A 15,694-nucleotide genomic window follows, 5' to 3' on the forward strand; every position below is an offset into this window, starting at 1 on the left:
GTGAAACAGATTCCAGTGATACCCAACACTGCAAAAAGTCAAAATCTTACCAAGATTATTTGTCTTGTTTCAAGTAAAAATGTCTGATTTCTAGTCAAAATATCTCATTACAAAACAAATTTTGCCAATGGAACAAGCAAATTTTTACTTGTTCACTTGTGTCACGAGTAAAAATTTGCTTGTTCCATTGGCAAAATTTGTTTCTTGTTTCAAGCTAATTTTCACTTGTTTCAAGTAGATTTTCACTTGAAACAAGTGAAAATTGTCTAAAGACAAGTTATTTCTGTGCTGCTCATGTCTTATTTTAAGTGTAGTAAGATATTTTGACTAGAAATAAGACATTTTTACTTGAAATAAGACAAATAATAAGATTTTGACTTTTTGCACTGAACCCTACATGATACCCATTCCCACAAAACTCAAGTTCCAACTCCCAACTTCATCATTCATTACTTTATTTGATTTGATTTGGTTATCAGAGCGTACAGGTGAGAGCTGTTTCAAAAGATTAGTACCCTGCTATTTAGCACAAATGCGAATTAGTCATGTTTCGTGTCATATTAGTCATGTTTCACACAGGCCTCACCCTCTAACAAGGCTCTACGGGCTTAACCACCGACGCTCGTCCTGGCGCACTGAAATTTGCATGCAAGTGCTCAGCAAGTCAGGATGAGCCTATTCAAACCTATGGCTTCAGCCCCTGTTTTATGGGCTAAAGCATCCTGCTCCTCATCCACTTTTCTCCAGCTCATGAAATAACAAAATTACCTAGGATGGAAATGGCAGCACCTACCGAGCAGAGGACTCCACCTGTGATCATAGAACTAGTGTTACCATAGATAACTGTAAGTTTTCCTTAATTCTATCTCAATTTGACTCTTTATAATCCTCACCCCTCCGTTCCTCAGGCCCTCATGTCTCCCGTTTTATCTCCTTACTCCAATTGTCCTTCTTGCACTTTTTCCTTGCTCTACCCTGTAGCACCCCTATTCCTAATTCCTGCTGGTTTTGTCAAAAAAAAAAAAAGGAAAATGGGGTAAAAGAATTGGAAAGAAAAAAAGAAGAAAGAGGTTTTTCCCCTCTTGCTTATCCTTTTTTTCCTCCCTGCTCACTCCTTCCAGCTGAGCCCGAGGGTCTCAGCGATGAAGGCGAAGATGTGTGTGTCTTCCAGGATGGCTTTGGCAGTGGGCTTGCCTGCACCGTGCCCACTGCGCGTGTCCACCCTGACCATAAGTGGCTGGCGCTGCGTGGCGCTGCTGCCCACGCCGTGCTGCAGGGCGGCACAGTACTTCAGGGTGTGGAGAGGCACAACGCGGTCGTCGTGATCCGCTGTCAGAAGCAGGATGGCTGGGTATGGAGAGCCGGCGTAGGGAGCTGGAGGCAGATTATGGAGAGGAGAATACCTGGGAGACAAGGAAGGTGAGAGGAGTGAGTTATTAAGTCTCTGCAAGTAAATGCATCAGTGTGATTAAATTTGTGATTCAGCTGCTACTGTAATTCACTGGGATTTACTGTCTGTATGTGTGTGTGTGTGTGTGTGTGTGTGTGTGTGTGTGTGTGTGTGTGTGTGTGTCATACTTGAAGAGCCATTTAAACTGCTCTGGGTCATCAGCACAGCCGTAGTCGGTGGTCCAGGCGTGACCGATGGTGAATTTGTGGAACTTCAGCATATCCATCACTCCGACCTCAGCCACAGCACAGCCAAACAGGTCTGGACGCTGGTTCACACATGCGGCTGTGTGTGTGTGCGTGTGTGTGTGTGAGAGAGAGAGAAACAAACAGGAGGAGAGGTACACTATTCAAATGTTTGTGTTTTTTATTATTTTTGTTGTAGCTCTACTAGTAGTAATATCATCATTATTATTTCCATTTGCTTACAAACATACACACTCACATAGCATGTACACACTGTATGCCAATCACTCCTAAATGGCCATTCAGACACCAGGGAAGTAGGCATTAGTTGGGTTTGTAAAATGCCATATGGCAGCCAGCTTTTGGTAAATGATGTGGCTAAGCACTGTTTAATGCGCTGTTTAATGGCTAAATTAATTGAAGCTAAGCAGCTAACTACTGCTAGATGCATTTGACATTAGCAATTATGCTGAGATGTACTGGAAAGAATATAAAGCAGTAAAATCTGTTATGATCAAAGCGGATGAGAGTGCATTTAAAATAGTGACCTTGGCCTTGAGAGAAGTTGAATGAATTGAGCTGGCTTTGGCAGGGCTGCAATCTCTGTGCATCATCATCATCATCATCAACGTGACAATGTGTATACATTTGTGCATTTATATATGTAGTATATGGTTAGTATTCAGTATATTCACTGGTTAAAATGAATGAAAAGTTGAAATTGAGCTTTTAAATTAGGTGGGAAATAAAAGTTTAGCTGCTGTAACTAAAGTCTAGACATTCACAGACTTCATCTTACCTTAAATATAAACAAATAAAACAAAATCAAGAGCAGAGATTCCCCCACTTTCTTTATTTCAGCCCCCGAGCGAAGTTTTATTGAAGCTTTGTGTGGATACTCCTTTGAAACGCTGTTACGTTCTCTTGCAACCCCCCTCCAATGTTCTCTTTTTCACACCAAAGACACACACACACACACGCACACACACACACACACCTTCAGATGAGAATGTGGCAGCAAGGCAGGCATTGTGCAGAATCGTTCAGCACAATGCCTGCCTTGCTGCCAAGTGGAGGAGACTCATTTTACACACACTCTCTCTCTCTCTCTCTCTCTCTCTCTCTCTCTCTCTCTCCTCTGTACTGACCCACTAGCAGCCCTCCATTGGAGGCTCCGTTGATGGCGATGCGACTGGCTGTGGTGTATTTCTCCTGGATCAGATACTCTGCTGCACACTGGAAGTCGTCAAAGCACGTCTGCTTGTTCCCCAAGGTACCAGCTACACACACACAGACACACACACACACACACATTGTTTCTTTACTATATATAGTAAACACAACATAATAGCTTTTTGCGTTAACTATATCTCTGTACCTTTGTGCCAAGTGAGACCATACTCTCCACCTCCTCTGATGTTGGCCACTGCCAGGATCCCTCCCAGGTGTCTCACATACAGCAGGTAAGCAACACTGACCAGAATCAGGGCAAGGAAGAAAAAAAAAATGAGTTCATCGTATAAATACAAATGTAATGGTGAAGCTAAAGATGTCTGGATACCCACATTTTGGTAGCTGGCACCAACAGCAATGAAATCACACAATTACACACCATTTAGCACACACTCCTTTATTTAAAAACTGTATGAACATGAGCAAATTAACAGAAACTTCACATGTTTCAAGCATTTAAACCCGCGGGATAGATTAGCATAAGAACAGCGAGTTACAAGTGAAACATCAGCCTGTAGCCTTCGACTACAAAACAAAACAGCCTGATAAAATACTCATTTCAGATTAGAGGGACTGTATGAAATGCCCTCCTGTAACAATATATAACAGCGGTGTTATCGTATGCTCTCACTCTGAGTCACAGCCCTGTGAGCATGACTGCAACTTAAAGTGTCTCAGAATTTAAACATAAAGGATATGACTAATACTGAGTTACAGAGTGATCATACAGCTGTCGATGATGACTTGGAACCGTATGTGACATCCCTAAAAATCCCCTGGAAATAACATACTAGTAGCACATACGTACACACACAGACACACACACACATTCTGTGCACGTAATATCCTGTCCAGACCACATTTTTAGATAGCTGCTGAACTAAATCTCGCCATTTAGATTGTGTTTTTGTTAACCCACACAGACTCTGACAGATTATGTCTGAATCTGCTGGAAACAGACTGATTAAATGCAAAAGAGAACAGCCTCCTAATGCTAACAAGCATAAAAAGAGAGACTGTTGTCATTTTAAGCTGTGCCCCACTAATGTCTGGATGATATGTGTGTGTCTATAAAGTCTGCAAATTTTGTGCAGTTATTTAAACTGGAAAGAAAGAATGGAAAGGGTAACTCTACTAACTTGTAGTGAGGTTGTATGGCGTGCTCAAACCCTCCGTATCCATACAGGAAGACAGGATTAGTCCCGTCCTTCTTCAGGTCATTGGCGTGGACTAGGAACATGGGGATCTTAGTTCCATCTTTGCTGGGATAAAATACCTGGAAATCATAGGAGAGCGGTTGTTACACTGCGAATGTGTTCATGTGTTTATACATTCAGTCATTGACAGCGGTCTTCTCACAAGGTGCCTCCCAGGGTTAAGACTGGCACGGCTTTGACTATTTTTGATGAGTCTAAAATGAGTTTCCTTAGAAGCTCACACTGATCTCGGGTGCAGTAAAGGAGATAAGTCTGGGAAAGCTTCATCATGATATGAATATGCAATCAGCCGTGGTGGCATCACAGACAGAAACGCTAAAGATCGGAGATAAACTGGAATAAATTTGGGTTTTTTTGTAGGGTCTGAGCACGGGGGAGTATGGCCTAGAGCAGCAGAGGAGATAAGCAAAGGGGAGGAAAACAATGTATTACCTGGGTGGTGAGATAATCTTCCTGGTTGATGCCTTTCACCTCCACCCGTCTGAACACCCGCGGCTCTGGCTTTTCCTCGCCCAGGTCAAAGTGGTAAATTATGCCTGGGTTACAGGGCGGATCACAGGTCAGAGGTCACTGGGCTTAAAGATTGTCACTGTTAACTACCAAAGTTATACTTGGCTGCTGATGTATACCACACGTACCACATATAGTACACAGTGGAGTTCAGAGTCTAGTGCATATGGTATTGTGACACATTCAGCATACACTTTATAACTAGTACACGACTTTCAGTAGGCCTTTGTATTATTCTTGAATAGTGTAGGGTCACACATGTCATTGGATTTTCACCACAAAGAAATATAAACTGTGTGAAATGTCGTGCTTATTAAAACGATATAGGTTCAGGAGACCCACTCTAACGACTAAACTCTGCAAAAGATTTGAGTAACTCCAGTCAGGAGAGTTTTCCAGCATGCTTTCGGGCAACGGACATTTACTGAGCTTACACTGCTATTTGACTGTTTATTATATGACTAGATATTATGTGAATTATCTGAAGTCAAGCTTTTAGAAAAGTGTTCGGACGGTTAATTTATTCGTCAGAAAGCCATTATTTGTCACTATGGATATGTATATGGATTCAGATTCATAAATCAAAGTATTTGAGTATTTGAGGCCAAAAGCCCAGTGTAACAATAGTAATGGCTTACATATCATTTTTTTGTCACCACATGAAAGCAAACAAGATACACATTCTCTACAAAGGCCTACAGACCAAAAAAGCCTAGTCTTTTTTTTTTTTTTGTACACTAGTAACTACTCAGATACACCGTATGCAACAATCTCATATCTGAGTCATAGGCCAATGGCCCCAAAAGGCAACAGCACCTATGGGAACAAAAACAATTACATTCAAATGACACAAGTCTTGAAATCAGGCCTTTGAAATGTGGTGGCCCTGAAGATTTAAATTGCTTTGCAGATTGCTCAAAGTGTAAAGTATGCTGTACTCTATGTGAAGGACATTTTTTTTTCTATCTGTTGTGTCTGATGGAAAACGGAGGAAAAAACATATTATTTGAGGGAGTACCAGAGCTACACATGTTCTGTTTTAAAATTGATGAGATATAGTTTCTATAATAAGGCCTTGTAAATAAACCAGAGACAGTCAACAGCTTCATATAAAAAACAAACTCATAAAGCGTTATTCTCTAATTCATGGATTCTTTATGTGGGCAAGAGGGATTATATGAAGTAGGTATTCATTTGATCTGTATTTTTACCTGGGGTGGTAAAGGAGGTGAACTTGTAGAAGAATCCAGAGTGTTTCTTCTTGCAGCTCACACCGACCACCGTGCCGACGTCCAGTGGCAGGTCCCTGACCAGCTGGCCTGTAGCCAGCTCATAGAGCTGCAGGATGTCCTTCACGTCGTGGACATAGTTGACCAGGAGGTGGCGCTGGTTCACACAGGAAACAAAACCTACCGTATAGAACATAGGGAGAAAGTGACAAAATTGTATTAAATCTACAGTATGTGGTGGCCATAGTTGGGAAAAATGTGCCAAAGGAAAACTTTATCTCTAGTGTTCTTTCTTTCTTTCTTTCTTTCTTGCTTCCTTCCTTCTTTCCTTTATTTTGTTCTTTCTTTCTTTCTTACTTCCTCTCCCATGGTTTTTCTTTCCCTCCTCTCACTGAGTTTACTAAGCAAACCTCAAACCATAAAAGTTAAGGCATTTACGTTAATAACTTTATCCTGCCGATTCATTGGAAGTGAATGAGCCAGTCATCAAAGTGTTGTCATCGCTTTTGTCATCTTTTTGTCATAAAATGTCCTCATGGATGTCAGAGCTTTGGCTAGAGTAGTTATCATTCCTTATTTGTCTAAATTCAAATAAATCACATATCACACAATCACAAAGTATTTACATATACATGTCTTTCTTTCTTTCTATGTATCATTTCCCTTTGAGTGCAATACAGAACTTTTCTCTTACAAATGTGCAACATTTTTAACACTTTTTATTTCATTACTTGTAATATTTATTCCATTCTCATTTATATATTTTGTATACTTTTTTGTTGCTCTTAAAATTTTACTCTGGTTGCTGAAGCTGCATTTATTTTTCTTGTTTTTATGGTGAAGTCAATGCAATGTAATTTCGCTCTGCACTGTATCCTTGTTGGAATGGTGTTTGAATGACAATAAAACTGATCTTGAATCTTGAATCTTGAATTTAAAAACCTGGTCAAGCCACACACAGTACAAGACATGCCTTAAATTCATCCATAAGAGAAGCTTTAAATAAGAGTGTAACTGGATAGATTCCCATTAGCAGCCAGCAGATGGCAGACTTGGCATAACCCAGCACAGGACTGCTACTCAACTCATTGACATGATACCACAGAGGGCGCCTTCTCACGCTTACTTTGTTTACTACACTTGACACAAAGTCCCACAGATGGCATGCCGCCTCTGTGGGCTGACAGTGGAAAGGCCAACACAGCACAGACACAAACAGCAAACACAGGGACAACAGTGACTTGATAGATCATGGCCTGGTCGTCACACGGCGCTGAGGATGTATTTCTGGAAATCCTTTTTTAACTCTCTGTCTTTGACACCTGCTGTTTCATGATGTCATGGATGACACCATGATGTATGGCTTGAAGTGGGAAATGAAGAAAATATTTGATGGCAGTTACAGTGAATTTTTTTCAGAGGAGTTGCATAATGTTGATTGATTGTTGGCACAGCGGTGTGGATGAAGGAATACTTCTCAAAAGTCTTATTGTGCAACACGATCTAAGTTTTGCTCTTTGTACGAACAATACCTCTTTTAGCACATGTATGATGATACATCTTTATACACTGTTGTAAAGTGAAGGTTAAAGCCAATTTTCATATCAAGTTTCATGCAGTCTATTGTGCCAGTCTCTTGGGACATTGGTGGCATTTTGGGTATCTCGGTCATGGTCTGAGTAAATCAGTCGTGGGTTTTCCACTCGTGTCACTGTCAGGCAGTGACATTTAATACTGCAGGAAACTATCGTGTTTCTCACCGTTTAATGGAAGAAAAATATTTCTGCAAAAATATGGGTTTTTTTTTGTTGTTTTTTTTAATCACAAGATACAATGCTACCTGTTAATATCACATCTGCTATTACGTCATAAAACCAGAAGATGGCAATGAATAGCGCCTGTTGCACTATATAGGATGGGTTAATTGTTAGATTCTCGTATATGTGACCACATCACTCTTCACAGGTTTAAACGAGAACAGGACAAGCCTGTTATTTGTATCTTTTATGTTGCTGGCATTTAGATGACAATCTTATTAGCGTCAGCTGACAATGAGTGCATTTGTACAACAGTCACTAATATATGTGTAAACGGTAAATGTGGAGGTGTGTGTTCCTTGATTTAGGGAGTTTGGTTGCATATTTGGTGCTACCCCTTGGTTGGTGTGTTACTTTTGCACTGCATTTCCCAGAAACAGTGACAGTCAAAAAGTGTGTCAATGCCAAGTGTTCTTTTTCCTTGGATTTTCTGCTGATGAAAGTTAGATGTTGTCTTTTGATCCATGGCGGCTATCGCTGGTATTTCTCTGTTTACTTCAAATGAATTGTCGATGCTGCAGTTGGACACAATATAAAGTGCATCATTCCTTTTGGTACCACAGGATTTTTCCCAGGAAACACCTGCCAAACTCCAGGTGTAACACATATACCGTTACCTGTACAAAATGTGCCTAATACCCAATATTTGAAAGATTAAAAAAAAAAAAAAAAAAAAAGTGGAGTCAGGCGTGAGATCAAATAGGCTTGTGAACAGGGTTTTGCTGCCTGAAATTTTTGGCTTGCAGAAAGCAGTGCAACAACTTCGTGCCCCTAGAAGTGAATGCAGAACGTAATTTGAAAAAAAAAAAAACAAAAAAAAACAAAATCATGCCATTTAGTCATGTTTACAACTCAAATGTTATTTGGTGCTAATTTTCTCTTTCAGAACAGCAAATGTAAAGTATTTAATTCCTGTGCTGGGCACGGTTTCAGTCACTTTTGTGTAATCATTGAGAGAGAATGAGATGGACCATTTCTAGGAAGATGTCACAGAATACTTCTCTAAAAATTTTCCTCATAGTAGTATACAAGGAGTTTAATACAAGAGTAAATAAAGCAGTGTTTTTGTATAATATATATGATCATGATCATTTTAGCTTAGCATCATTTAGCTTGTGTGTCTTTGAATATGTATTGGGGAACATATATGTTTGTGTGTGTGTGAGCATGTAAATATACCGTATGTGTTTTTTTAAATTATTATTCATACTGTCACGAGCATTCAAATGAGTCAGAGAAGAAAAATGAAAGGAAACTGTGTATGGACCAAGTTTCACTTTTTAAAAGAGTTCCCTGTGATGACAGTCCGTCAGCCGCATGCATGACTTCCCAGGTGTTGTGGTTAGATTTTTATCTAAACCTCAAGAGAGAAAACTAGCAAAAAAAACAAAAAACGATGTTTTGCAAGACTGGAGGGGGCGAATGTGGAACTGCATTTCTAAGTACATGCCCTTTATCTCTTGCAAAATAGCAGCGGACTTCCTTAACCTTTTTGCACTTTCAAATAATAATGTTCGTTAGATCCATCAGACGAAATCTAACACCAGGTCAAGACTAGAGCAGACTGATCTTTGAGAGATAGGCGTTTGGTTATTGTGTAATTTTGGTGATGCATGTTGTGTGGAGTGGGGGTGCTTGTATGTGGGCACGTAGCACCATCAGAGGAATACAGTAGCTACCTTTGTTTTCTGTATGAAATAAAAATTCCAGTTTTGTCTCACCCAGGACGTCCTTGTCATGCTGCGGTATGAGTGTGCTCCAGTGTTGCCTGTCTGGTTTCTGCAGGTCTATGTTGATGAGACGATAGCGAGGGGCCTCCAGGTTGGACCGGAAGGTGAACACAGTTCCTTCATTGGTGACATAGGAGTACTGCGCCTCAAAGTTGTCTACAAGCTTGACCCAAGGCAGCAGGCCTGGAGGAGGAAATGAATGAAGTGGCTAAACTGAACAGCAAATTGAAAACTTCAACTTTTAAAAGTGTATCAAATTAGATATATGACACATCGCTCCTACAGGCTACCTCTCCAGTCCCTTTGAATTGTAATATCCATTAACTGAAACAAACAACAGTCACATTTTGATAATAAAAAATACCTTCATACGCGAGTTATTATTTTGTGCTACAGCGCAGTAAAGTGCTACGTGCTGTGCTGTTAAAAACTGAACTGTAATAGGATGTTGTGGTTTTCAATCTGGAATCTGGAGCTGTGTTACTTTTCAAAAAATTGTCAGCTCACTGCTGCAGCATACGTCATTATTAAAAAGTAATATGTGTCATGCCCAACTAGAAAGATGAGTCTGCAAACACAGCAAGGGAAGTGGAGTCGGGGCGTACACACAAGCTTTGAGACAAATGGGATTGGCAGCAAACCTCAAGCAAACCTCAATAAGGTATACTTCTCAAGCCTAATAAACATGCTGACTGCAAATCCCAAAAGCAACTGATTTGACAAGTGCATTGCCCCTGACTTGTACATGCTAAATATAACCATATAAGTTGGTAAAAACAAATCTTAGTCAACAACATAGGTGTAAGTTTAGAAAGAAAAAAAAATGGGTGAGCAATAATGAATTGTGACATTTGAGTACAAGAAGTCTGTTTTCCTTTGCTGTCACAAGTTGCACAAAAAAAGCACTGTAAAATGCCCTAAATGTTTACATTACCTTTAAAGAGGAACAGCTTTTCTAGAGATGTTAATGTACAGTAACACTGATATATTTACTTTAACAAGAATGTCAAAGATGCAATATGTAGCAGCCCCTTTAGCTTAGTGAAATCTGACATTAAAATACACACTCAAGTCATCTCTCCTCTCCAGCGTGCTCAGGCTTGTATGACATAACTTGTGAAATGTGACCAGAATGGTTTTATTAAAACCCGTTGAGCCTCAGGTAATCCTAGACAACTGCTTAATACATTTAGAGATTAAAACATCGGCAGCTATTCTATCCCATGATGCAATGAAAGCTTCAGACAGACATGAGTGGCCTCGTCTGTGGTCTGTCCCAGAGAATAAATGTCTGCAGGAAGGGGTTCGCTGACATGATAAAGGTGTTATATTCCAATCTGCTGGCCATGCTGCTTACTGGTAAAAACTATTCTCTGCTCCCAACTCTGAAATTCTGCATTCCTGAGGAGAGATGAGGCATTGCACTGACAGGAGGAAGCTGTTTTTAATCTATACTGTAGATCGCAGTCGTGGCTACTTAGGGTGACAACATGAATGCGGACCTGTGATGCCATCGGTCAGCTGCTGGAGGTCACAGTACCACAGTTGGTTGACAGGTTCGCAGCCCTCAGTAATGGACAAAACAGCATACCTGCCATCATCTGATACCTGGAACCAGGATAAGAGGAAGGAGGGAAGGAAGGAGGTGGTTACATGGTTGTACAGTAGTCCTTAATAGAGCTATCACTGTTGTGACTAACTCATATCTCTTACTGATAGACAGAACAGGGCATGAGTTGAAGAACTTTTTTTTTTTTTTTTTTTTTTACAGTCAAGGATGTTTGTTGCGCTTTTAGGCATAAGGCTTTGTTGGTTGTTGCTGACCACAAATGTCAGTGAGTCATACAACAGTCCATCCTTCTGTGCACAAAGCACTTACTTACTGCTGTTTAAGGGACAATTTGCATTTCACTGTTGCATTTCCTAGCATAGCAGGAAAGTGTCCGAACTGAAAAACAGAATTTCCTCTGGGGAAAATCAATCAAATCCAATGTGTCATAATTACAGTGGGCATTCTTTACTATTTCAAATTTTGGCTGATGAGATGAGTGTAAAAGTCTGCCATGTAGGTCCAAATGAACCTCTCAAGCAGCTTTTAACAGCATTGATTGCAATCAGGGCTGAAAAAAAAGATAATTTAATAATCGTCTTAGGTTGGGCATTGACTTACTGCCACTGAACTGTGCCACTTGGGATTATCAGGGAACTCTGCGACAAGAATGTCCTCTGACTGTTTGGTGCCGATCACGTGGTAGTACAGCTTCTGGTTGAGGTTGGTGGTGGTTTCCGTGCCTTGGGTGAGACAGAGACATTAATTGTGTACATTTGTATTGTGTTTATACAGTGCCTGTTTGTATGACATGCAGGCGTGTTTGCATTTTTATATCTATACATGCAGTCATGAGACCCAATCCTGATTTATCTGTCCTCTCAGTTGCGATTTATTTAAACACTTTCTCTTCCTCACCATCTGCTTTTCCATCTTGACGTGGGTAACAGTTGTAAAAGATGCCCTTGGCATCATGGGTCCAGGCCAGGCAGCTGAACTTGACCCTCTCCAGTACGTCAGGCAGCAGGCTGAGGTCATCTGCCCTCATGAAATGCACTGTCACCCAGTCTGAGCCGCTAGAGCTCAGGCCGTACGCAAAATATTCACAATCCTCTGACAGACGGCCCACTGGACAGAGAGAGGGAGAAAAGGATTGAGTCATCACTGTGGGGGGGAAAGGAAACCGTTACTGAAAAGACAACTAGTTGGTAATAATGCTACTGAAACCATGTCTGTGGACTCTTTGCTCTTTGCTCTTGACAAAGTGTATTACAATAGATTAAAATCTCTGCTGACAAATATTCCCTCTATGGTTCCAGAATAATTAAAAAAAAATTTCTCACTTTATACTATGTCACAAAAGATGAAAATGTGATATTTCAATGTATTACAGAAATGTAAAAGAAATGTAAAATGACAACATTTTTTTTTTTTTTTTGGCTGGCAACTGGGCTTTTTAGTAATCTGTATTTTGGAGACTGGGTTTGAAGCTAAGGACCAAAACCAAGACCTTATAAAGAGCGAGTAAATATCCAATAAAGTGCATGACTATTGTAACTCTTGTACATGGAATAAGATGTGTAGTACTGCCATTCAAAAAGTTTTGAACACTTACAGTTTAAGCACTATTAGCATCTGAAACAAAACAAAAAGGTATAGAATATAAATTAAATAGGAGAAAAAAAATACTAAATTATTGACACACACCGCCTGCATGTAATCAAAAGCAGCTTAAATCATAGACTCATCAGAACAGCCACCTTTTTGCATTTGTTACAGCTGAGCAAACGCTCCAGGTATTTTCCTGAAAGTTCTCTATTGCTGGAGTGAATCACACACTACTTGACCTTTATACCCAGTCCTGCCCAAATCAACTCAATATGGTCAAGATCAGGTGATTGTGTGAGTCACGTCATCACCTTTAACTTTCCTTTGTCTTCCTCTTTCAAATACTTTTGACAGAAACTGGACTTTTGTAGCTCCTTTGGTTCAGGATTCTTGTTGCACGATCACCAAACTTTAAAGCTTGTAAAACACCTCCAAACCATAAAGCTACCTACTGGGTTCTTAACTGTTGCTGTTAGTGTGAATTAATTTTGTCCACTGACGAACTGAACATGTTGAAATATAGTGTTCAAAACTTTTTGACTGGCAGAGCATATGTGCACTGAAGTTTGGCTCACTCTTTAGAGCCACGGTCCCGTCTTCGGACAGAGCATTGGGGTCAAAGAACACGGTGGCCGGCCCGTGCAGAGAGTCCTGCACGTACAACACGTCCTGGTTCTGAAGACCCTCGTTGTGGAAATAGAAATACCTGCAGACAGAAACCGAGGAAACGGAATCATAGTGAGAAAGGACAGAAAACACAGGTGGTTTTGTGTGCTTCCGAACTGGGTTTCAGCTTGAATCAGTCCCTTCTCTTGAAAGATAAGCTGCTTTTCAGGTCCTAGAGTACTGCTCCCTTGTATCTCAACCGGTACCTGTCCCCTCTTTTGAAAGGGCAGCTGAATTTGGGATAGTCGTAGAGCTCGGTGAGACGCTGTTGGAACTGAGCTCGGACGGCGCACTGCTCCAGGTAAGGCATCGTCAATTTGTTCTGCTCCTCGACAAAGGCCTGAGAGACAGGTAGAGAGGGGCAGAGAAGGAAGATGAAAGATTCAGAGAAAGAGGGAATGAAATATGTTAAGTTTTGGTAAAGACACTGCTGATATTCCTAATGGGTGCTTTGGGCAATTATAAGATGCAGTGGATCTTTTATCTTGCAATGTCTTACAGTAACAAAAATCTGCAGACCAAAATCGACTCTCTCTCTCTCTCTCTCTCTCTCTCTCTCTCTCTCTCTCTCTCTCTTTATTTATTTATTTATGTTTGTTTGTTTGTTTATGCAGGTTTTGTCCTAGTTGTGAAGGCTGCACCTTAGATGCCCTGCGGCTGCATTTTGTTGTTTCTGTCACGGTACCTTGGTCTCCTCACTATCAGGATCTTCAAGCCAGTTGTAGGGATCGCAGATCGGAGTTCCATGGTAATCATCGACCTGTTCCATGGAAATAATCAGGAACCCACAGCAAACACACGTGATTGTTATAGTGTTTGGCATTCATGTGTGAAAACAGAGAGCTTCAGAGTGACATCGAAGTAGCCAAGTTGCCAAGTAACTTACAGTAAAAGGAATGCATTTACTCATACGTGCTGAGGAATTTTTCTGGGTAAATTCGCATTTCAACAGTAAAGAGTAAACATAACATATCTATTATGCAGGGGTGAAAGTTACTTACTTACATTTAATCAAATTACTCTAATAAAGTATCTTTATTGCATTATTGTACTTTTTTAAATATTTTTAAAAAAAATTCTTTTACTGTAGTACACTTTTGCTGAAGCATTGTACCGAGCTATATTTTAATCCCATCCACTACAGATTCTACATGCTTTTACAACTACAACTACAACTACAACTTTTACTCTGGGTACATTTGAAGTGAGTTACTTCAGCAGACGTTTACAGCAGTATTTCTATTTCTACTTGAGTAAAATATCATCACAGTAACAGTACTTCTACTTGAGTAGCAATTTGTTGTAATCTTTCCACCACTACTATCATGTATGTTACAGGAATGTTTTCACTTTTTACTTATTTTTATTCCTTGTCAATTCAGATTTCTAATTCAGCCTACTTTACATAGTAGTTAAACATATCTATTTTGTAAATGGTAAAGTGTTTTTATGGAAATAAGAGGTTAGCTGTGGGGGAAGAGGTGTGCTCTGTGCACAGGTGGATTCATGCCATGGTGGTTTTGGTGCCAGTCTTAATTTCACAAATGTTTTAAGAGAATTCATCCTTTCACATATCATTGAACTGAGTAAGGTTATTCAGGTTTTCCTGGGTACATTTTTTTTTTGTTTTGTTTATAGGGACCATAAAACAACATCAGGATAGGTGCAAAGAGAGAGACAGACATAGATAAATAGATAAATAGATAGCCATTCGATTCTGACAAAACTGAATTATGTGACAAAATAGTGCAAAGTGCAAAACATGTTTAAAAACATCTGCTTCATCAGCACAGCCATGTTCAGTTTTATAGACTGTAAAATATCTGAAAATAGCTGCATTAGTGAAGCAGCTGTTAATTATAGTATCACTCAAGTGTCTTCCAACACTTGAGTGATACAAATAAAAGATTATCTCTCTCTATTCTGTCTTCTAGTGTGTCTCTGTCGTCACCCTCTCTTTTTTCTCTCTCTTACTGGTCTGGCTCTTCCTGTTTGTGTGCCTGCACCTTTAAGACAGAACGGCAGACTGAGGCTAGGCCAAAAAAAAAAAAAAAAAAAAAAAAAAAAGAGGGAGCGAGAATGCACACGGCCGGAATTTGACACTGACCTTACTTTCATCCCTTCGGGCAGCTGGGTATTTAAATGCCATGGCAGAATGTCCAAAAGTGTCCCTCAGTTTCCCTGACTCGTTTGTCTGTTTGCTGGTTTACTTGTATTTGTTTTATTTGTTTCTGTCTTTCTGTGTGGCGCACCTCGGCCGAATCAGTGGCCCTGAGCCTGAAGTGAAAGTAAAAGCATGTTCCTCTCACTACACACACACACACAGTGCTGATTGGTCCATCTCCTTCTGGGAAGTGACATCATCTCTGTCATCCAAACAAGGGAGCAGTTCAAAGAACTCTGTGTCTGTGTGTTTCTGTGAGTTTGGTGAGTAGTCAAATAGCAGAGGGAGAAGTAGATTGAGGATGATGTTTTTAGTTCATAGAAACGTTTGTTGTGC

At 40.2% G+C, this 15,694-nt stretch overlaps 1 protein-coding gene across 1 annotated transcript; it reads right to left on the reverse strand.

Annotated features, from left to right (window-relative positions):
• Nucleotides 1-1,039: 1,039 nt before the first annotated feature.
• On the reverse strand, nt 1,040-15,455 carry LOC115367619 (prolyl endopeptidase). The gene is made up of 15 exons (XM_030063451.1): nt 15,302-15,455; nt 13,880-13,954; nt 13,401-13,534; nt 13,104-13,234; nt 11,839-12,048; nt 11,542-11,663; nt 10,874-10,979; nt 9,363-9,554; nt 5,807-6,004; nt 4,518-4,621; nt 4,008-4,144; nt 3,014-3,108; nt 2,784-2,915; nt 1,579-1,735; nt 1,040-1,403 (listed from the first exon to the last, which is right to left on the reverse strand). Exons 1-15 carry the CDS (start codon nt 15,341-15,343, stop codon nt 1,109-1,111), a joined length of 2,130 nt encoding a protein of 709 aa, XP_029919311.1. The 5' UTR covers nt 15,344-15,455; the 3' UTR covers nt 1,040-1,108.
• Nucleotides 15,456-15,694: the final 239 nt, after the last annotated feature.

Source organism: Myripristis murdjan, chromosome 11 (genome assembly GCF_902150065.1).
Source record: "Myripristis murdjan chromosome 11, fMyrMur1.1, whole genome shotgun sequence".
In the NCBI taxonomy this organism is placed as follows: domain Eukaryota; kingdom Metazoa; phylum Chordata; class Actinopteri; order Holocentriformes; family Holocentridae; genus Myripristis; species Myripristis murdjan.

What these genes read in the sequence shown, in the direction of transcription:
- LOC115367619 (XM_030063451.1), bottom strand. Translation starts at nt 15,343, where the DNA reads ATGGCATTTAAATACCCAGCTGCCCGAAGGGATGAAAGTAAG. An exon ending in GCCATACAACCTCACTACAA is followed by an intron (nt 3,109 to 4,007) that starts GTTAGTAGAGTT and finishes GATTCTGGTCAG; the next exon opens with TGTTGCTTACCTGCTGTATG. An exon ending in CAATGGAGGGCTGCTAGTGG is followed by an intron (nt 1,736 to 2,783) that starts GTCAGTACAGAG and finishes ACACACACACAG; the next exon opens with CCGCATGTGTGAACCAGCGT.